We start from the raw sequence: 19,872 nt of genomic DNA, 5'->3' as shown, positions 1-19,872 counted from the left end.
AGAAGCCATGCGGTCAACAGAACTGAGGTGAGACGACCACGATGACGACCTGCAGTCGGAGCAGGTAGTCCACGGTGCAGATGATGACGTTGATGGTGGTGGTGCTGCCTGTCTGAGTTCTCAGGTAGTTCTGAAAATCTGAAGAAGGAAAGAAATGGAACAACTGGAGCGGGACAGTTTCAGAAACAGGACTCAGACATAAACACTTTGCCAGGACGCGAAGGTCACTTCAGAGCGTCTGCCGTTTGGGAGAGACTCACCGTTATTGTGGCCCTCACAAAGAAGCTGGAGGAAGCGGAAGAGGTCGCATGTAAATTCATCGTCCGCCATCACTTTCTCATCTGGACAGAGGGACACAGGACATGTGAGTTAACCTGTGCAGCCTCAGCAGTCCCAGCAGGCAGCACATGTGTCACTCAGCTGTGTTATTCTGTTAGAATACACAGCGCTTCACAAAATAAAACCAAAGGATTAGGTTATTAAAAGAGAGGATTTTAGTGTTTTTGAACTGAGCTGTTCGTTTTCTCTGCGTCACTGCGCTCAGAAATCTGACCGTCGCTCTCTCACTCTCATGCAAGATGACTTGAAAGTAAAGAGCAAACAAACTATTTGCCAACAAAATCCAGAGCAAGCTGCAGTTTACCGTCCCTGAAAATGGGATTTTACAGGACTTTTTAATTCTTCTCACTAAAAGGAAAGAGCAGCTTCTCTGAATAAAACAGGACACTGCTAAGTATCTCCACCTTAACAAGCCATTTTAGCTATTTTTCCTTTTTGACCACCAGACAAATCAGCTTTTTTAGTATTTATTTCAACTCCTGCGGCGGTCTGTGTTACCCTCTTTCAAGATATGGAGCCCATCTCCAAAAATAAAAATACTGGAAAGAATATTTTAAGAGGGAGAACTGCTCCGGCAGTGAAATGAGGCTAAATCTGAAAGCAGGTGACAGATTAAACAGCATTCAGATTAAAGTTTCACATCTACTGATTAACACTAAACACTGCAAAAAGTAGTCAAAAATGATCAATAAGCACAAATCGTATCTAACAGTAGAGCACAGAGTGTGTGTGTGTGTGTGTGTATGTGTGCACACGTGCATTGCTAAAACAGTAAAGTTGTGAGTAGCGTCATCTCAAACACTCCCCTGCTGTCATTAGAGTCTGTTAGTGAACACCACAAAGACCTCTGAGTCCCCGTCCCGTTGGACAGGGACGCTGAGACTTCACTTTAGGCTTTTCCTCCTGTTCCCTCCCCCAAACTCCACCAGAAAACATCTATTCAACAAAGCTTCAACAGACACCGGATCAAACATTTGGCACATCGCGTTGAAATGGACGCAAGACACACACACACGTAAATGAAGACAGGACGCCAGACGGACACGTAGAAATACAACGGAGGACACTCACAAGCGTTGGCAGAAACACAGTGATAACTTCCAGGCACGCGTCATGCAGGACAGATCTACCGAACTCTGCAAACTCCAATAAGATGTAAGTACACATTAATGCACGTCTGATGCTGGAAAATGCAGAAATGTCCAATTCATCTGCGTCGTTTTCAGGGTGGAAGTAAAGACATTTTAAACCCATTCCCTGCAAAATACAGATTATAAAGTCTGTATTCATGCATGCTCAGTTTACCGAGATGGTGCATAAACAAAACAGAAGATGCTGGGCTTCAGGCTTCTTCATAACAACAACATGGACACAGTGACGGGGGGAATCCGTAGCAGAGGTGCAGGATCACATACAACAGAGTCGACAGGTTAGGGGTGTAAATACATCATTACAGGGTGCAGGTGTGATTCTGTCACTCAACAGTTTGCACCACCGTGTCGTGTGTTACGTACATTGAGCATTACGGTACTTAAATGGACTAATGCACGACGTGGAGCACGAAGCATGCGCCTTTCTCTCTGATCTTGACTGATTTCCAGTTCACATTTTATCCAGTGCGACCAAACGCAGGATCAGCAACAAGCCTGGAGCTGCTTTTTTACCTCCGATACCGATATGTGAGGTTTAGTAATCGGCTGACACCGATACAGAAAACCATCTGAATCAGCTCACAAACAGTCTTTCTCACTGTGTGGAAAAGACTGGGATCATTCTTTTGTGCATCAGACTTGACTTGAACATTTCTTTCCTAATTTTTAGACGAGGACGGGGGTCTGATCTCATGAATGATGCATAAATTCATACAAATAAAAATATTTATTTAATTCAGCATTTCTTAGTGCAGGTGTGTGCGTGTAACCCCGCCCCTCCCCCTCCTGCTCAGTGCGTACACACAGAAGCCGCCAAACATCATGTAGTTGACCAATCACGTGCAGCTTGAACAGAAAAAAAGTTGATAAATAAAAACAAAGCGGCTCTCGCTCCGATCGTTCCCTTCAAAGAGCTCTAAGAGCCGTTTGGTCCGACGCATCACCAACTCCTCCACCTGCTCCACTGTTAGAAAAAATGGCGGGGCAGCTTGACGGGCGTCGCCCTGCTAATTTCTCTGCGTGAGAAATACGAGGTGTGGCGTGTGAGCGGGTTGAAATGCGTGAGGCTTCAGAGCTTTGTGGTCGTGTTATAATGCCCCTCAGAACACTTACTGCGCAGGTATCGCAGGTAGCCGTCGAGTTTGTGGGCTGAGGCGGTTTGAGAAAGTTCCAGATAGCCGATCCTTTGGCCCACTTCATTTTGAAAACAACGCGGTCCACATCATGTGCGCTTCAGCTTGTGCATGACGCCCCTCACAGCGCCTACAGCACAGCGTTAGACTGGACAGATCGGCCCCTTTGTATCAGACCCAATGTCACCGATACCCGATCTAGAATTTTCTTCAGTATCGGGACCCATACCAATATCGGATCGGTGCATCCCTAATTTGTAGGTTTGCTTTGTTGATCCAAGTTTTTCCAACAACAACAACAACAACAAGGCCACTGCTGAATTTTGAATGTATAAGCAGTGGTTTTACACAGCTGGTCCAGCTGTGCGCGTCAATCTTGGACATATTACCACACAAAGGGTGAAACGGCACGTCTGAATGATGTGAATAAGAGAGATAAAGAGCTTAAAGAGTCCTTACGACTGCTGCAATTCATTTCAGAGTTTCTAGGACACGGGGTCAGTGTCGTTCTCTGTGATCTACTTGAGAGAGCTGAGTGGGAGAGGAGGAATGAGGTTACTGCCTTTCCTTCCCATTGATCAGTTACAGGATCGAGTGTCAGAGTTACAGTAGATCTGTGATAAAACACTCAAGGACCAAAATTAAACTTTACAGTCGCTCGAAGAGGAAGCGGCTCTTTGTGCAGAGTTTAACTGAGTCCTTGAGTGCGAAATGAAATGCATATTAAGTTCACAGCAAGGAAAAGACTAGTCATGTGATTCAGAGCTCAAAGAGACAGAGGACAGAGAGGAGGGAAAGAGAGAAAGAAAAATATGAGAGCAAAGTTTCATTTACCACGTTCTAGCTTCTTATCTGAGAACCGTGAGAGCACCAAATTGATGAGTGGGAAGGACATGAGGGGGAAAGGGTTGAAACGGGCAAAGTGAACAAGACGTAGGAGAGAGAAGACAAAGAGAGACGCAGTGAGTCCAGAAATCTCATGGCTGTCAGTGGATGATAAACAGATCATCAGCATACATCAACAGTCCAAATGCTGTCACGGCTGTAACACACGGACATGAAAACATACCTAACGTACAAACAGACACACAAACACAGACACGGCAGTGTGTGTAGATGCAGCAGTGTGTGTGACGTAAGACGCTGTGGACCGTACTCACTCGTGCCCTCCTCTGAAACCATCCCAAGTCCTTCTGCCTTGTTCTGCCTCTCAAAAGCATTCAGGTCCAAAACGCTGTTGACACCAAACAACCAGTCAGTTCAACAACATGCAGTCGAACAAACCTCAGCACTGAAAAACGACGGCTTAAAGGTACGCTCTGCAGGAATAATATCCTAAAAAACAACGATAGACTCGTGTGTGGTGGTCCTCTGCATCTATTCTCTTATTGTCTCGGGCCGTTGACAGACCTGCAGGTCTGCATCAGAGCCTGAACGCTAAGGAAGAAGCCCACATCCTTTTTATCCTTCAGGTAGTCCAGCATTCTCTGCACACACACAGGAGGACAGAAAACAGCTTACTGTCAACAGAAATCTACTGAAAAGATCAACACGGTGAGTGAATTCCTTCACTTTGCTAGAAATGTATGCTCATATTTACCTGCTGCACATCACTGTTGCCTCCATTGAGGATGGAGATTCCCAGTTTGAGTGTGGAGGAAACCATGGCTCCAGGCTCGCCTGAAGTAAGCAGAAACATCAGAAAGATGTCGTCTTGCTCTGTGCTTACAGCATCTCTCTGTGTCTCTGCTGCTTTTTAGCATTGTCATCATTCACTCCTCGAGGTACAGAGATGCAACACCAGCATCATTTGTTGCTTGATATCTCAAACATGGCTGATCTGATGTGGACTAAAGCTTGGACAGCAGAGCATCTCTGAGTGGGCTGGGGGGGCGATAACAGCTGCACAGCTAAAGACAGGTAGTGTATCATTGATGGAAAATTAGGCATGTAATGTTGTGGCTAAGATTAGGGAGCTAATAGTGAAAGAAGCGTGTGTGTGTGTGTGTGTGTGTGTGTGTGGCCTTCCTGCTACCTTTGCAGGCGCTGATCATCTGCAGCACCATCTCTGCAGCCCCACGGTTGTGCAGACGGGACTGCTGGTACAGAAGCCTCTGTTTCTCCATCTCCTTTTCCTGTGGAGGGAGCAGAGCAGGAGGGACACGGCTGTAACCCCGCCAACACAGACTGCACTGCCCCCCGCACTCACTCAGACACACTCACACACATCCTCATTATGAGCATCCATCCACTGCACACACAGACGTTTCTGATGACGACACACGAGACGATCCAGTTTGCTAAAACTAGCAGGTTTTGCTTAAAAGTGACATCAGTGTGATTTCTGTCTGGGGTGTTTTCGCTTCATTTAGGAAGCAGACCGGGAAGAAAAAGACACAGCTATCAGGATTTGATATATCTCCGAGCACCACCCTGCTGCTGGTGCTGATAGCTGCAACTACTGAAAACAATGTGCAAAGAATAGAGTTCATAAATAAAAGAGCTTTGACGTTTTGAGTCAGGATTGATGCATCTGGTCTAAAAGTCCAGTTTAAAACGTCTTGATTTTCAATCTTTTTGGAAAAACTAAATTCTCACAAAGACAGAAATACAGGAACAGACACACACAGACACACACACTCTTTCATTGGAAACACAATGTGTATTAGTGATGGAAACAGTTATTCCAGCTCTTGACATCTTCCAGAGGCAGCAAACGTTCGATGGCAGCAAACACTTCTTCCCAGAGCAAAACACACGTTTCACACATTCTGACGAGGAAGCAACAGTAGTTGTCTGAGTAAACACAGCATGCATCTCCCGCTTCCAGCAGCATCATGTGGATCCTGTCTGTCTGGAAACCTGAGCTGAAGTCACGACACTTATTGAATACACTCTGAGTGTCGTTTAGTTATTCAGCACTGGACTCTAACAAGTGCTGCCTGTAATGTGAAATAATCAAATCGTTTGTCCTGTTTGTGTTCACATGTGTGCACATATTGTTTCTTTTCACAGTTTTATCCAATTATTAGTTTTTATTAAATTAAACAGCTAGGTAGGTATATCATACCTCTGTAATGCTGCTAGATAACACTCTGATTCACTGCTACGCTCACTGTCCTTTATTAAACTGCAGCACTTTACTGCTGCAATGAACAACAATCCTGTTGACAAAAGAGGTTAGATTGACCCACCCACTGCACACCATGCATAAAGCCCCACCCAAAGCACCCAGAACTGATGCTACCCCTCCCTCCGCCCCCCTCCCTCGTAAGCCTGACATTTCTCTGTTTAGAGGTTCTGCTCATCCTTCGAGCAAATGACGAATCTTTGCGATGAGTGAAAAGAGACTGTATGAGGTCATGGGCGTGAGTGAGTGTGTGTCTGTGGGTGTTGTGGTGTGTGCTTGCATGAGTGTGTGTTTGGGATGGGACAGTGTATATACGGCTGACTGTGCAGGCTTTTACTGTAGTCCTTGGTGAGCACAGAGAGGGGGACTTGTTAACGTTGTCCAATTCAAAGTAAAGACAAACAAAATCAGTCGTTGTTATATTCTGAACTACAGTTATCAGGTGAGTCGATCAGGGTGAACACAGCCCAGTTAGCAGGTGAGTACAGGAGGGTGTGAGTCAGGAAAGGGTGGCGCAAGTCTGGGAGAGACTCACCACAGACAAACACGATCAGCGCAACGGAGCCAAGAAGCCGGCCGCAGGGCTTGGCTTGATAACTGTTATCTGTTTCCAAAAGCAGCGGCTCGATTCAGTCGTGGATGGCAACATCACATGTCTGAGCAGGAACGGCAATACTCCAAAAGAATCAACACCGAGCTCATTAACGGCGTCCTTAGGAGTGTAATGCTGCCCTCCAGGAAAAGTCAAGGTTGTCTATAGCTACAGCATCACAGTGTCTAAACCTGGCTCCTGAGGCAAAACAAACCATCGAGATGCTCCTTCAAATGACCAGTCGTCATACTGAGGGGGGGACTGACTGAGGCTTTGGTCTGTGCAGGTGCACCATGGATCTGGATTTGTGTCTGAATCTTCCTAGAGAGAGATGCCACCTTCTTTTGCATTTCTTTGGTGGCCTGTTTGTATTTATGGATGCAGCCGTCTGCAGAAGACTTAGTCAATCAACCCCTAAAAGGTCAGAGCGCACCAGATTTGGAAGTCGTGCTTCTGAAACGACCCAACCAGCAAAGACTCAATGGTTTGTTTCGCCCTGGGTTTCATTTTGTTGTCTTTAGCGGCGCCATCTCTCTGCACTCAAATCATGCAAATGAACAAATTGAGTCCGCGACACTGATCCGACTGGTGGGCCGAGCCCAGCAAAGGCATGCACAGGTCAGTCCACCATAGCAGGAAGTAGACAAGTGGTGTGAGTGCAGAGGTGAGAAAAGACAGGAGGAGAAAAAAGAGAAATGGTGTAGCAAGGGTGGGGTGTGGGGGTGGGGGGGTGTGCCGAGTGTGATGTCCTGGTGTGGTCACTGCGTGGGGAGCTGCTTCTCCGCTGACTCCCCTGTGTCCCTTCCCCTGGTCCCCCCATACCATCTCTGTCTGTCGCACCTCAAAGGACGGCTCCTCCCCCTCCTGTTCTCCCCCTTCGTCCTCCTCACCAATGTGACAGCTCTGCAGGGGGAGAGAGAGATTTAGCACGCTTACTCTGGCAGTTTTATGAAACATGCAAAAACTAACTCATCTTGTGATGTAAGATTTTCACTTTGCGCGACAACAGCTTGAATTTTTGAAGGTTTTGGTCAAATGAGAAAAATATTTTGTGTCTGCCTCACCTTTGCCATAATGTCAGCATAAGACATGTAGAGATGATCAACGTCGAGTTTGCTGTAACGAGACAACACGAGACAGGAAGCGATGAGCGTCACTCACTGAGGAACAGGCGACAGGTGAGTCTGACAGGACGCGGGACGCTCTTACGTCTTTTCTGTGAGAGCCGTGCGACTGAAATGAAGAATCAGCTGATGAAGGGGGTCAGGCTTCGTCTCGGTCTCCTCTTCCTCTTCCTCCTCTTCCTCCATGGCTTTCTAATTGAATTGTGGGAGATAACATGACAATATCCTCAGTATAGACTGTGGACAATATGCCACGAATGCCAATTGTGCATCTCAGAATTAATAGCAAGATGGCTCACGGATAAGTCGTCAATCATCTTGTCCTCAAATGAGTAGCCCTCGGTCTCCAGCCAGTTGCGCTTGTAGGCGTCCAAGAACATGTTGGTTGCTCTGTGCCTGCGAGAGGAGAGGTAATGAAGTGTTCATTCAGCAGGTTTTAAGGGCTAATGAAACGCCTTCTGACTGTTGAATTCTTATGAGCATGAAGGGACTCGTACCTGGGGATGTTGTACAGGGGCGTCATCCTGAAACAGGCCACCACAGCCCTGCGACGCTGTTTGGACAGCAGCTTGTGCCACACCATTTTCTTTGACTTGAAGGGATGCTCTGTCTAAAGCAAGGAAAGACATCTACTGAGCAGATCCTCCCTCACAATATTTAGTATATTTGATATCTACATAACGACTACACCTTCTGTGCTTTAGTCTGCACTCACCACCTCGATGTGGTAAAGGACAGCAGACACCTCTTGTACCCTTTTCACCACCTTCTCAGGGTCTTCAGCATCTTCAGCCTTTCCAGCCATCTCCTTATAAAGAGACATCTGCCAGCGCATGGCGGGGTCCTCCACCTGAAACCAAAGGTCACATAATGCATGTAGAGATATTCAGCTTTTTAAAGGCTTTTTCTTCTTTGACCTCCTTAAATGTCAGAAAGCTAAAAAGTCGACTCACCTTGCCTTGCAGATGCAGATTGTTGTGCAAGAACTCTCTCACCTCTTCATCTGTGTCTTTCTACAACATGAGATTTACATCATTTTTCTAAATGCTTATTTATACATCAAATGGAAAAACTGTCCCATGTTGGGACAAAGCACAGTCAGCGAGCTGCCTTCAAACGCATCAAAGTACCAGTGAATATCTGATCTTGGCGAGGTTGATGAGCTCCTGGTCTGCAGGAGAGCACATGTTGAGGCCGATGGGAAGCAGCTTCTTCAACGCTGCCACGATGAGGGAGGTCTGCACAGAGTAGCGATCCCCCCGCCGCTTCTTCTTGGTACGCTCCTGCTCCGAGCCTCCGGACTGAAGAGACAAAGAGAAGTTCAGATCGATCCATCGCCGCCTGGTTTACGAGCCGCCACGCGTCACACATCAAACATTTCCCTTTCAGAAAACATTTTTGTGACATCGGAGGTTTTTTTGAGAATATTTTCCCAAAAAGTGACTCACATAAAAGGAAGCCGACACGATGGGATGGCAAGAACCAACCGCAGAGTCACATTTTACACAATATCACAACATGCTGAGAAAGAGACTCGACCGCTACCTGAAAGTCATTTCTCATCAGCTGAGATCAGACAGAACAACAGCTACATTTTCTCGTAAGCATCGACTTTTGGTGGAGTTTCAGGTGCTTCGTCGCTGCGTCAGCTACAGTTGTTACACACAATGCAGCCTCACTGTTAGTAGAGCAGCGGCCGGACAGGACACATCCTGTCCGCTGGACGGCACACAGATCAGCACAAGTGTATGGGGTCAGCTCCGTCGCCCTGGAGCTCTTCTCACACGCTCCCGTCCTGAGGCTGCCAGCGCTCATTACTGACTGTTGTCTGGCCTCACAGCTCCCTCTCTGCCCTCAGCGAGCGTGGTTTGTGAGTAAACCTGCTCTTCAGGCAGGGAGAGGCGTTGACGATCAGGTAACAGAAGCTCACTACAGTAATGCCCATCTGATAGCCACGGAGAGGAGGTTCTCTTATTTATCTTACAGCAACCATGAAGAAACATCAAACAGCGATTAGATATTCAAGGATTTAACAATTTAATGGTGTCAATGAATTAGGCATGGAGGGACGAGTCCAGTTAGTAAATATGACGACAGCTATCTGGTGATGTCAAGCTAGCTTCGGTTCCCCCGACAGACCCAGCTAGTTCTTCTACAGCTGGAACGAGTGAATCTAATGGTAGCAGCAAGGGATGGGATGGCTTTTTGGTGTAAACAGGAAGTGAACACAAAGCCAATGGTAGTATGGAAAAGAGAAGAGTCCCCCAGCGCAGGAATCTTTACCACAAAAGCTGAAAGAAATCCAAGCGTCAATAACCCAAATTCAACTTTACACAGTGGCGTGGGCTCCACAACTGTCTCCAACATCTAGAGGCAAACTGTTCATTATTCACAGAAAATGGGGCGATGGTGCTCGGCTGCAGGCGTGCACACTCCAAAGCAGATACACAGCTGCTCAGCCGGGCACCATGAAACCTCTCAGGCCACTACGATCTACAGCAGAGAGCTTTCATCAAGCCACTCCAGACCCCCTACTCACACACACACACACACACACACACACACACACACACCGCTAACACACACACTCACTCTCAACATTACTCAAATACAATCACAAACACTCAGAAGACATTCTTCATATAAACATTTTCAACAGAACCTACATTACAGAGCATCAGTTCACCTCCAGGTATACGTCACTGTAATACTGCTGCTTCTACAGTGTACATTAGTCCGACCCTGTGAGTACTGTATGTGTACTTCTACCGCCTGAAACTTAGGCTTTGAATAGCTTCTATTTTATCCTTTTCCTACTTTTATCTCTATTTATTTTCATCCTTATGCTGCTGTAACACCCAAATCTCCCCTCTGGCGGATCAATAAAGGATCTTATCGTAATGAGCTCTTTCCTGATAGTGACTGTGTTTACAACCCTGTTTGTGTGTATGTGTGTGTGCGTGTGAATATTGGGGTCTGTGAGTAAGACGTGTGGTAATCCATGGGAGAGCTTGATGAAATGCCTCCCCAAACTCAGGGTGCCATGCGGTCAGCACAGCGCTCGTGCACAAACACAGTCTAACCTCTCCATCTCCGGCCTAGTGGCCCAGCGTCCAACCCCGACACAGGATATAAGGAGAAAACACAGTTAGCGACACTCCTACTACTGCCTGAACACTACATACTGCCACTTACATTGACCTGGTAAAGGGATGTTGTTAGTTATGTCACTCTAACATTTCTAGGAAATGATTACTATTTACAGAACAGTCATTAACAGCTGAGAACAGATATCTTTCCCTGCTTTGAATGGGTGGCGTTAGTGAAATATTAATCATTAGAGTTTAGTTTCTTAATGAGTTACAGCTCAAGATATGGAGTAAGCGACTAAAGGATCTGATTAAGTAACAGGCTATGTTTTACTTGAGCACACGTCGGCTTGTCCATCCTCACCTTGCTCATCTTGCTCTTACTGTCAGCAGTCAGGAAGGACATGTTGTTGATCTCATTCATCACCACAAAGTTCTGCTCCTCCCTCTTAAAGTTCTGGGATGAACAAAACAAGGAAAGTGTGAGACGGCAAAGGAATAGGAGGAGGCAAAAATCAGGAGAGACGACAGAGAGCACGCGTGGGACTCACGTGGGATTTGGACCAGAAAATGAAGACCTCTCCCACCATCCTGAAGAGCTCCTCTGCATCTGGGTCTGGACAGGTCAACCACCGTGCCCTACAGACACAGAGAGCAGAGACATGAAGGACGAACTCAAGAATCTGAAGTCAGCAATGATGCAACAGCAACGAAGTCCAGCTACCTGTTATTGTCCACGTAGCGGATGAGCAAGGGGTAGAGAGCGTACAGGTCGCGACACAGCACAGCAAACTCATCTCGGATGGTCCCATTTTCACTGTCCACCTCCGTCTTGCCCTCCATGCGCAGCTGATCCTCCTCAGCCACCACCTTCCCAGCGCGCTTCTTCAGCTTCTCCATGGTGGGGATGAAGTGGGATTTAAGCATCTCCGGTTTGGCTCTGCTCACAATGGGCTGGGCAAACACTGGATTAGGGGTACACATAGCACACAGCACAGTTTTCTCTAAATACAGAGAATGCACAAAATGTGAAAAATAACTAGGAAAGCATATTAGAGTGAATATGATTCACAAATCAATCCGACTGAAGTGGCCTCAAAAGCAGCCGTGGTGCAGAATCAGAGAGGTCCGATGGAGAAACGAAAGCTGTCTGCTCACTGACCTGCCAACCTCTTCATCCAGGAGGCCTCGTCTATACCCAGGTTGTTAACCACAATCTTCATGATGCTACCCAGCAGCTGGTTCAGATGCTCGGAGGTGACGGAGGTGCAGATCTGGCCCTCCAGCTCGGGGAAATTCTCTGGGCCCCTCTCCCACCAGCGTGGGAGGTAGTTACACAGCATGGGCAACGTGATCTCAATCACATGGGGCATTTCTGTGTAGCGAGCCCCAGACTCAGCAAGGTCGTGGATGTCCTTCATCAGGATCTCCATCTCTGGGATGTCAGGGCACAGCTCCTCCACTTGGTTGGGAAGACCCAGAACTGAGGAGGGAGGGAGAAGAGGGATGAAGCAGAAGGTAAAGACGCAATCAGGGGATGTTGTGGTCGGGAGGAAAAATGCTAAAACCCACTGGATCTCTCTCTGGGGGTCTTCGTGGTGTAAACTGAAAACGTGTTGAACTCATTCAGTGCTGGCTCAAGGAAGGCCACTGGCATAGCAGCTGCTAAGTGGGCCAGACACTCGCCAAGAGCAGGTCGCTGTCTGCAGGGGAGACAAACAGCACAAAGTCCTCATGAAATGTCTCCACACAAATAAGAAAAATCATTGGACAATCAGCCTTTGACAGAATACGTTATATGCTGTGTTCACGATAAATGCAAACCGCTGAAGGAAACTTGTTTTTAGACTTATTCAGAGTCTCCACTCACTTCTCCGCATGTGGAGTCTTCACAGTCCCCAAAGAGTAGATGCTGCACATTAAACGGTAGCAGGATATCTGCAAGTCGTCCACTGAGGACGCAGAGAAGAGACGCATGGCATTAGCTATCAGTCAGTGCCACGAAGGACAAATGATGAGAGAAGAGCTTCACTCACTCATGACGTCGTCTCCAAACTGGTGCTGGGCAATGTGGTCGAACAGTGAGGTGAGGACCGGCAGCAAGGCAGTGGTGGTGTAGTTGATATTCTGGGACACACCCTTCACCTGCAGGAACACACACACATCAGGACATCAGCTCATGAGAAAAATGAACTGCAGTGTAAAAACAACACAGCAGGGCCCCGCCTCTGGTGCCGCCTCTGGTGCCGCCTCTGGTGCCGTCTCTGACCTGGTTGCGACTGGACACTTTGCCCAGTTTCAGATTCTCGACCATCTTTTCAATGTCATCCGCAGCACTCTCAAAGAACTGACGCAGGCCTGCCTTCACGATCTCAGGGCCTGACTTCATGACAGTCCTAGAAAGGAAGGACACAAACGAACAGTCAAAAAGAGGCGCAAATGATCTAAAACATATAGCTTGTTTGTATTTTCGCTCTGCCTGTGGATGTGCTGAGGGTGGATGTGAAGAGATTGTAAGCTACCTGGCGTCCAGTGACCGTGAGAGGATGTGCAGACAGTTAACCACTGCACTTGCATCTGTCCCTGAAAACATCACAACAAAGACGTTCTGTCAGAGCTGTCCTACTCTACAAGTCCACTTTCTATTACTGTACTGTAAAGGCCAGATTTCACCTTAAAAGCTCTTTATCAAAAGCAGGAAACAGGACATACAGTCATGGCACAGCGTGTTACAAAACATGACCAGCTCAAAATTACATTTAGACCATTTTACTCATCACAGACACTGTATCAGTGAGTCAGCATACACCAGACTGCTCACATACTGCGATACTGTGCTATATTCTGCGTTACAAACTGATTTCTTGAGTGCAATACCACCATTTTGCAGTTGGACTTGGGCACATTTCAAGTGGTGGATCGGTTACAGTGGTGCACTTCGACTATCACGTACCATGTGGTCCTGGGGGGTCAAGTTAAAGGGCAGGGGCTCAGTGTGAAGTGTTTGCCAGCGTCTATGAGCACTGGTTACATAAGCCTGATGGACTATTAAAGACACTCGGTGGTGAAGAGGGAGGAGGATGAGGATAAAGCCGACAGCACATCGCAGAGCTGCAGCACAGCGCCGCCTGTGGAGAGCTGACACCGCTACAGACACTCATGCTCAAATCACTCTCAGTTATGAGCACAGATCAAGGTCCAGGCCTTAAAAGCACGACTTCTAAGACACCTGGGGCCAGATGTATAAACAATATGTGCAGAGAAAGACCATGCATCCTGCACGTCCCACAGATAAACTGCTGTCTGTGATCGAAGAAGGTGCAGCGAGAATGAGTCCAGCTTGTCCAAAGATGACGCAGAGAAAAATATTGTCTAGGTTGTTTGCCACTAAATCCATTTATGGCTAACTGTGGGAGTGGAAACAAGGCTTGTGCATTTATAAAACAGAACCAGGTGTACGTGCAACTTAATGAATTCGTTAAAAGCAAAGCGCCTGTATTTGAGAGTTTTAGTTGTGATTTTTATGCATCTGATCCCAGGTCACAGAAAACATCAAAGCCAAGCAGAAGGTGAGCTGAAGAGAGAGAAGCGTTAGATGAGGAGATCCAGTTAGGGGGGGAGGAGGGAATGAGAGCATGGGAAGACAGAGCAAACGTCAGTCTTTGATAGTGTGCTGATTAATAATCAATGGGAAGGCTGGAAGGGAGAAGATTGAAAAAATATCTGGAGAAATAAAGAGGAATTAGACAGGAAAACAGACACAAAGGTACGGGGATGGTGACGCCACCATGCAGATTCCTTACCAAAAAGAGAAACTCTGTGCCTCACCAAAGCAGCCAACTTACAGAAGATACTGAGGTAGGAGGAGAAACGAGGAGAGGGAGGGAAAGGGAGGGAGGACAGGAAGGGGAAACAGGGCAGGGACGATGTTTGGAGTGACACAGAAAGCGAAAGGGAGGTCAAGGAAATAAAGGATATCGCACAACAGGGGAGAGATGGAGAGACATGGAAGAGGGAAAGCAGACAGTGTCACACAGAAGTACTGCACTAAAGGAAAGGTACATGGTAAAGAGTTCAGGTCACATAACTGGGAGTACAAACCAGTCTTTCCAGTAACCTTTCCTAAGCTTTTACTGCACATACCTTGCAATCATCTCCTTCTCCTTATTGGAGGAATGTCCTCCACTGCCCAAGACTTTAGCAGGAGTGGAGAGGAAGTAGAGGCAGTGGTTCTTGAAGTACTGATTTACCAGTGGCAAGAGGATCTGTAAAAGACACAAGGCAGGATGAGATTATCCGTCCACATGTCAAAACTAGACTCAAATTCAACACGTCTTTACATTTCATTTTGTTAGGGTTAGGACAATATCACATTTAGGTTTGAAATACTTCATTCTGCCACCACAAACACAGCCGACCTGGGTGTCACGTGACCACCATCCCCTCCTCCTCCTCCTCCTCCTCCTCAGGAGAAACTCATGCACCGGTAACCTGAACTGTCATTTTGCTACCTATTTTAGAAACGCTGGAAGTGTAAGGTGAGTCTTGACCTCACGACCTCTGACTTTCCTGCTCACCTTGGCAAAGAATTTGATCTCTTGTTCATGTGGTGACTTCTCCACTCTACCGCTGCTAACCACAGCCTCTGTGGAAGACAGCAATTAAAAATAAGTCAGTCCAGCTAACGGTACACGAGACCGCGATGAACCTTCGCCTCAAAGCACAGTACCAAGATGAGCGATGAACTCCTGGGCGATGTCCATCCATTTAAGAAGCTTCTGGAGGAAGCCGTAGGCAAAACGCTTCTCGATGGAGGAAATGTCCTGCTCCATGTCCTTCAGTCCCCTGAGGAAGGACAGAGTCGAGATAATGGGAAGAGAGAGAGAAGCACAGACAGAACTGACCGCAGAGGGAAGCAGCAACAGCCGCTCACCTCGTCACAGCGTATCCATTGAGCTGGAGGAACTTGAGCAGGTCCTGGGCCTTCTCCCTGTCCCTGGCCTTCTCCTTAGCCGTCAGGGTGTCATAAGGCACGAGCAGAGGATGGGTGCCGCCGCCTGACAGGAGCACATGTTTGGTCTTAACAGTGCAAACAAGCCACCAGTAGAAAGAACTCAGCTGTGGATGTGCTCTTACCTTTGGCCTGCAGCTCCAACTTCTTCTTCCTGCCCCAGGTGTTGTGATAGTTCTCAGCCAGCTGCTCAGCCATGGACTGCATGGAGAGGCGAAGAGAATTAAATCAAAAAGCGAAAGAAAATTAAATGTCAGACCAAAATATGAGAACTATCAGTGCTGTGAAAGACTGACATACCTGCAGCTCTCTGGACAGGGCCATTCCTGAGATATCTACAGGCTGAGGGTTGTAGCCGTGACTGGGATCGTAAGTGGCCTGAAGGGAGAAAAGAGAAGAAAAGAAAAGATAAGAAAGGCTTTTATTGATCCCCAGAGGAAAATTAATACAGAAACACAAAGCAGCACATGATATATTAAAACTGTACACAGCATACTAACAAATTTTGTATTTTTTTCACTCCTCTCTGTTGTACCTGAGCAGTTTGGGAGATCTTGCGTGTGGCGGCTTTCTTCTCGACCTCTGCCTCCCCATCCCTGGCCTTCTCCAAAGTCCACTCCCAGGCCAGCATGGCTTTGATGGACTCTTTGATGGGCCAGCGATATATCTCCTTGTCCTGAGAAACAGAGAGAAGAGGAGTTAAAAATGAACAGGCAGCCTGCGAACAATGAAAATAATGTATTTGGAATGTCGCGGCTGATAAATTAGCTTTAGTGTTTGTGACTGAGACGAGACAGACGTTCTGAATCATTACCTTTTCAGAGAAGGTCTTGTATGGCCGCAGCATTGGGTGAGTCTTAGCATTCTCATCTAGCACCTCTCCGTAGGTCCAGTTGTTCTGAATCTGCATATTGATTTAACCATTGAGATCATAATTACGACGATTTCAAACAACCTGGATCTGAAATGATTCATATTTTTCGTAACTGACCTTTTCAAAGGCCCATTTGTCATGAGTGTGCTCCGCATACTTGTTGATGAAGGCATCCAGCCTCTCTGGGATGATGGTGCTGTGTACACATTAAACTCACATTCAGTACTGCTTATGAATACCACTCACTTTCATTAACTAAACTTAAGTAAACCTGCCTAAATGACACTGTAAATGTCATATGTCGCCTCACGTATCGTCTTCACACGTGCTGTTAACAGGCAACTTCCAAAAGCACAACACGATGTGAAATGAAGAGCTTCAGATGAAATGTGTCTATTAATGATTTAACTGTTGTTATGTTCACAGCGTCACTGTGCATTGAGGAACATTATTTGAACTATATCCTCCTCTATCATTATGCACTGTGAATCATTTTTGTACTGTCGCGTGTTTTCTTGCTCACTTGGTGGTCTCCACTGGCTTGGGATCAAAGTTGCCTTCAGCATCCACAGAGGCCTTTTTCTCAGTGTGAGAGGAGTAGCTGGCGTCCACGTAGTCCGGCGGGATGGCTCCAGCTATAGCACAGAGGCAGGGCATGGCGATCTTGAAGAGCTCCGCGTCGAATTTCTAGAGTTCGGATGACATCAGAGAAGTCAGGCTGATGATGACGTGAGCTTTAGCCCTGTGCAACTGCGGCCACAAGATTCGTCTCTCACCTTGTGTGCCAAAGACTCAAAGATTCCCCAAAAGAGTTTACGAGACAGATGCAGCTCCTCCTCTGAGGTCACCCCGAAATTAGCCCATCCGTTAGGCAAGCAGTAGTACTTCCAGCAGCGCTCGTAGTGATTAGTCAACAGCTGAAGCAATGAAATCAGAGAGAGATGTAGAAATAAGAATAACATAACATCCAATTGAACTGTTTGCACTTCAAAGACTGATTGATTAGATTGAGTGTCAAACCTTGAGAGGCATCTTTGCATATTCGTTGAGGATGGGCACATCAAACACCAGCCGTCTGAGCAGATGCTGCAGCATAGAGGGCCGAAGGTACCTGTGAATGTCATCAAAGTGCTTCATGAGGACTGTGTTTGACATTCTAGTCGTACCTCAAGAGCGGTTATTATAATTTGCATTTTTCTAAATGGGGAGCACTGACTTGCAGAGCGACATGAGGCACTCCTCGATGACGTCCCTCTGAGCCTTGGTAAGGGCTCGGCCGCGGGACAAACGATAGATGGTGTGGAGCATGGAGTCGATCATGATGGCCCGATGGTCCGTCCCAGCAAACAACGGGGCGCACTTGGTGAGCAGAGGCAGGACAGCCGAGCAGAGGTAGCGGTTCAGTGCCAAGGCCATTTCAGTCGTGCTGAACGCCACCTGTAATCAGAGAGGAGGACAGAAGGACGGACAAATGGTGGATTCCTGGGGTTGACCTAATATTTCTCTTGCTGTTTTATTCCTCATCTGTGTCTTCTCTTACTCACCGTGTCCAGAGAGGCTGCAGCTCTCATGTCAGGCAGGAAGCCAACCTCCAGCACATGAAGCAAGAAGTCCTGGTTTTCAATACCATACACTCTATCAAGGAACAGCACCATGGAGGCTTTGTGGTCTGGCACAAAACTGGCTGACATCTTCGGTTCAATAATCTGACCGTCTGTGGTTCAGACAGAAGAAGTCAAGGAAGGTTCCAACATATGCCCAAATATTTTAGACTTACAGTGCGTTCATGCATAATTTCCAAACGAGTATCTAACCTTTGCCATAGGCAGGAATCTGCACAGGCAAGCTGATGACGCCCACCAGGTCCTCTATGGGCACCAGAGACCTCAGGATGGCTCTGATTCTTAGAGCCTCACCTTTGCCTGCTTGGATCAGCTGTAGATACGAACACATAAGAAACACTGCATGAGACTAACCCCTTCTCTGCCACCACATACTGAGCCGACGTGCCTGGAGGCTTATGGGAAATCAATGGTGTGAAAAGCCGCTCTACTCACATGCATCTCGGGGGCGCAGCGACCCAGCAAGTCAATGAGGGCTGAGTAGAACGACATGATGGCATTTCCCAGATGTACACGGTTCTCCTCGTGCTGTTCTTCACCTCCAAACCTGCCCATCAGGAAAACATCTATTTCTACGACTGAATGTGCTTAGCTTTAAAATAATACTGAAGGCGAATGAGCCTGTAAATAAGTGGCACACCTGCTGCGCCGTCACTTACATGAAGCGTCTGTCTTTCTTCACAGTGGGTCCATCCCGTGCTGGATCCTCTGAGATCTTGATGGCCTCCTCCATGGCAGCCAGCAGACCGTTTCCTCCCTCTCCTCTCAGGGCTGGGCCGAAGCACTCTGGCCGCCGGATGAGCAGACGCACCACAACGTTGGCATTCTCCTCCACGCTCTCTCCTGTGAGGAGCAGGTGCGCCAAATGTTAGTGATGCTTATCCACAACGCACGACTACAAGTGGAATCAATGCACAAGAGCACCGACCATTAACAAAGACAGCAAAGCGGAGGAAATCCAGGTATCTCTCTCCTCCACAGGGGTTCCAGCCGATGTCGGGGTAGCCCTTAGAGAGGAGCATCGGACACATCTGCAGCCCGCAGCCCGCCAAGTATGTTACCACCTACATCAGCATGCATGTGAGAGACGACAAGAGAGATTATGAGACGACAAGCGCGCTGCATCTTTTCATGTGTTTTTCCTTCTTGTATTATTTTTATGGTGTCAAACCATTTCCAGGTCCTGCTCCTGTAGAGCCAACGCCAGCTCGTTGTTATCAATGCAGGAAGCGGCAGCCACATCCAGAGGTGTGGACCCACGCATGCCTGCAAATGTGAAACAAACACAGTGAGTCTATATTTGTTTGATGTGAATGACGTCAGTAGCTGCAGCTGTTACCGATACTGGATTGGATCCAGCTCTAATAAAAACACAGCACAGCAAACAGTGTGAGAGGTGGTCGACGCTGACCCAAGCCGATGCCACTGTTCTGCAGCAGGTAGCTCAGATGGTCAAACATGGAGCGCTGGTTCTGCCGGCTGATACGACAGAAGTAACACAGGAAACGACAGCAGTTGGTCACCATTTGGGGGAATCGAATCTCCTGGAGAGAAAAAGCCAAAAGAGTCGGTGTACGCTGGGTTGTGCTGCACATGGTGATGGTTCACACTCCTGTCCTGGTTAGACTGAATGATAAACTGAAAATCACCACAGTTACCTTCGAGTCTCCTCCTCCACCCAACACATTGACCATCACCTCCATGACAGTCTCATGCATACCAAGAGCCCTCATCAGATTGGGGTGTTGGTAGAACACCTTGTTATTCATGATGTTCCTGAAAGTCAAATTGACGTTATATTGACACA

General features: G+C 47.3%; 1 protein-coding gene across 10 annotated transcripts in view; it reads right to left on the bottom strand.

The window, feature by feature from the left end:
* The window catches only part of ryr1b (ryanodine receptor 1b (skeletal)), a 96,452-nt gene that overhangs the window by 50,935 nt on the left and 25,645 nt on the right, over positions 1 to 19,872 (bottom strand). For 5 of the 10 annotated variants that reach the window (XR_011602467.1, XM_070970279.1, XM_070970280.1 and 2 more), the window contains 46 exons: positions 19,724 to 19,841; positions 19,477 to 19,609; positions 19,237 to 19,331; positions 18,994 to 19,129; positions 18,725 to 18,908; positions 18,501 to 18,612; positions 18,258 to 18,378; positions 17,988 to 18,157; positions 17,660 to 17,880; positions 17,464 to 17,554; positions 17,220 to 17,360; positions 16,967 to 17,130; positions 16,561 to 16,639; positions 16,384 to 16,473; positions 16,105 to 16,245; positions 15,870 to 15,947; positions 15,695 to 15,770; positions 15,492 to 15,615; positions 15,288 to 15,403; positions 15,136 to 15,203; positions 14,702 to 14,823; positions 14,362 to 14,411; positions 13,081 to 13,141; positions 12,828 to 12,954; positions 12,595 to 12,703; positions 12,429 to 12,510; positions 12,131 to 12,261; positions 11,721 to 12,041; positions 11,283 to 11,523; positions 11,110 to 11,197; positions 10,923 to 11,015; positions 8,600 to 8,770; positions 8,423 to 8,482; positions 8,185 to 8,319; positions 7,967 to 8,079; positions 7,769 to 7,865; positions 7,555 to 7,661; positions 7,410 to 7,461; positions 7,168 to 7,248; positions 4,659 to 4,758; positions 4,224 to 4,303; positions 4,034 to 4,110; positions 3,784 to 3,857; positions 3,458 to 3,475; positions 261 to 341; positions 50 to 138 (listed from right to left, as the gene is read on the bottom strand). Coding sequence is in view for 9 of the 10 variants with exons in the window: in XM_070970279.1 (XP_070826380.1) it covers positions 50 to 138; positions 261 to 341; positions 3,458 to 3,475; positions 3,784 to 3,857; positions 4,034 to 4,110; positions 4,224 to 4,303; positions 4,659 to 4,758; positions 7,168 to 7,248; positions 7,410 to 7,461; positions 7,555 to 7,661; positions 7,769 to 7,865; positions 7,967 to 8,079; positions 8,185 to 8,319; positions 8,423 to 8,482; positions 8,600 to 8,770; positions 10,923 to 11,015; positions 11,110 to 11,197; positions 11,283 to 11,523; positions 11,721 to 12,041; positions 12,131 to 12,261; positions 12,429 to 12,510; positions 12,595 to 12,703; positions 12,828 to 12,954; positions 13,081 to 13,141; positions 14,362 to 14,411; positions 14,702 to 14,823; positions 15,136 to 15,203; positions 15,288 to 15,403; positions 15,492 to 15,615; positions 15,695 to 15,770; positions 15,870 to 15,947; positions 16,105 to 16,245; positions 16,384 to 16,473; positions 16,561 to 16,639; positions 16,967 to 17,130; positions 17,220 to 17,360; positions 17,464 to 17,554; positions 17,660 to 17,880; positions 17,988 to 18,157; positions 18,258 to 18,378; positions 18,501 to 18,612; positions 18,725 to 18,908; positions 18,994 to 19,129; positions 19,237 to 19,331; positions 19,477 to 19,609; positions 19,724 to 19,841 (5,218 nt within the window). In the remaining variant the exon portion in view is untranslated. The remainder of the gene's footprint in view (positions 1 to 49; positions 139 to 260; positions 342 to 3,457; positions 3,476 to 3,783; positions 3,858 to 4,033; positions 4,111 to 4,223; positions 4,304 to 4,658; positions 4,759 to 7,167; positions 7,249 to 7,409; positions 7,462 to 7,554; positions 7,662 to 7,768; positions 7,866 to 7,966; positions 8,080 to 8,184; positions 8,320 to 8,422; positions 8,483 to 8,599; positions 8,771 to 10,922; positions 11,016 to 11,109; positions 11,198 to 11,282; positions 11,524 to 11,720; positions 12,042 to 12,130; positions 12,262 to 12,428; positions 12,511 to 12,594; positions 12,704 to 12,827; positions 12,955 to 13,080; positions 13,142 to 14,361; positions 14,412 to 14,701; positions 14,824 to 15,135; positions 15,204 to 15,287; positions 15,404 to 15,491; positions 15,616 to 15,694; positions 15,771 to 15,869; positions 15,948 to 16,104; positions 16,246 to 16,383; positions 16,474 to 16,560; positions 16,640 to 16,966; positions 17,131 to 17,219; positions 17,361 to 17,463; positions 17,555 to 17,659; positions 17,881 to 17,987; positions 18,158 to 18,257; positions 18,379 to 18,500; positions 18,613 to 18,724; positions 18,909 to 18,993; positions 19,130 to 19,236; positions 19,332 to 19,476; positions 19,610 to 19,723; positions 19,842 to 19,872) is intronic. The other 5 variants (XM_070970282.1, XM_070970286.1, XM_070970284.1 and 2 more) reach the window with 3 other exon arrangements.

Source organism: Chaetodon trifascialis, chromosome 9 (genome assembly GCF_039877785.1).
Source record: "Chaetodon trifascialis isolate fChaTrf1 chromosome 9, fChaTrf1.hap1, whole genome shotgun sequence".
In the NCBI taxonomy this organism is placed as follows: domain Eukaryota; kingdom Metazoa; phylum Chordata; class Actinopteri; order Chaetodontiformes; family Chaetodontidae; genus Chaetodon; species Chaetodon trifascialis.
Note: the sequence above shows the minus strand (reverse complement) of the source record. Positions and strands in the feature narration are given on the sequence as shown.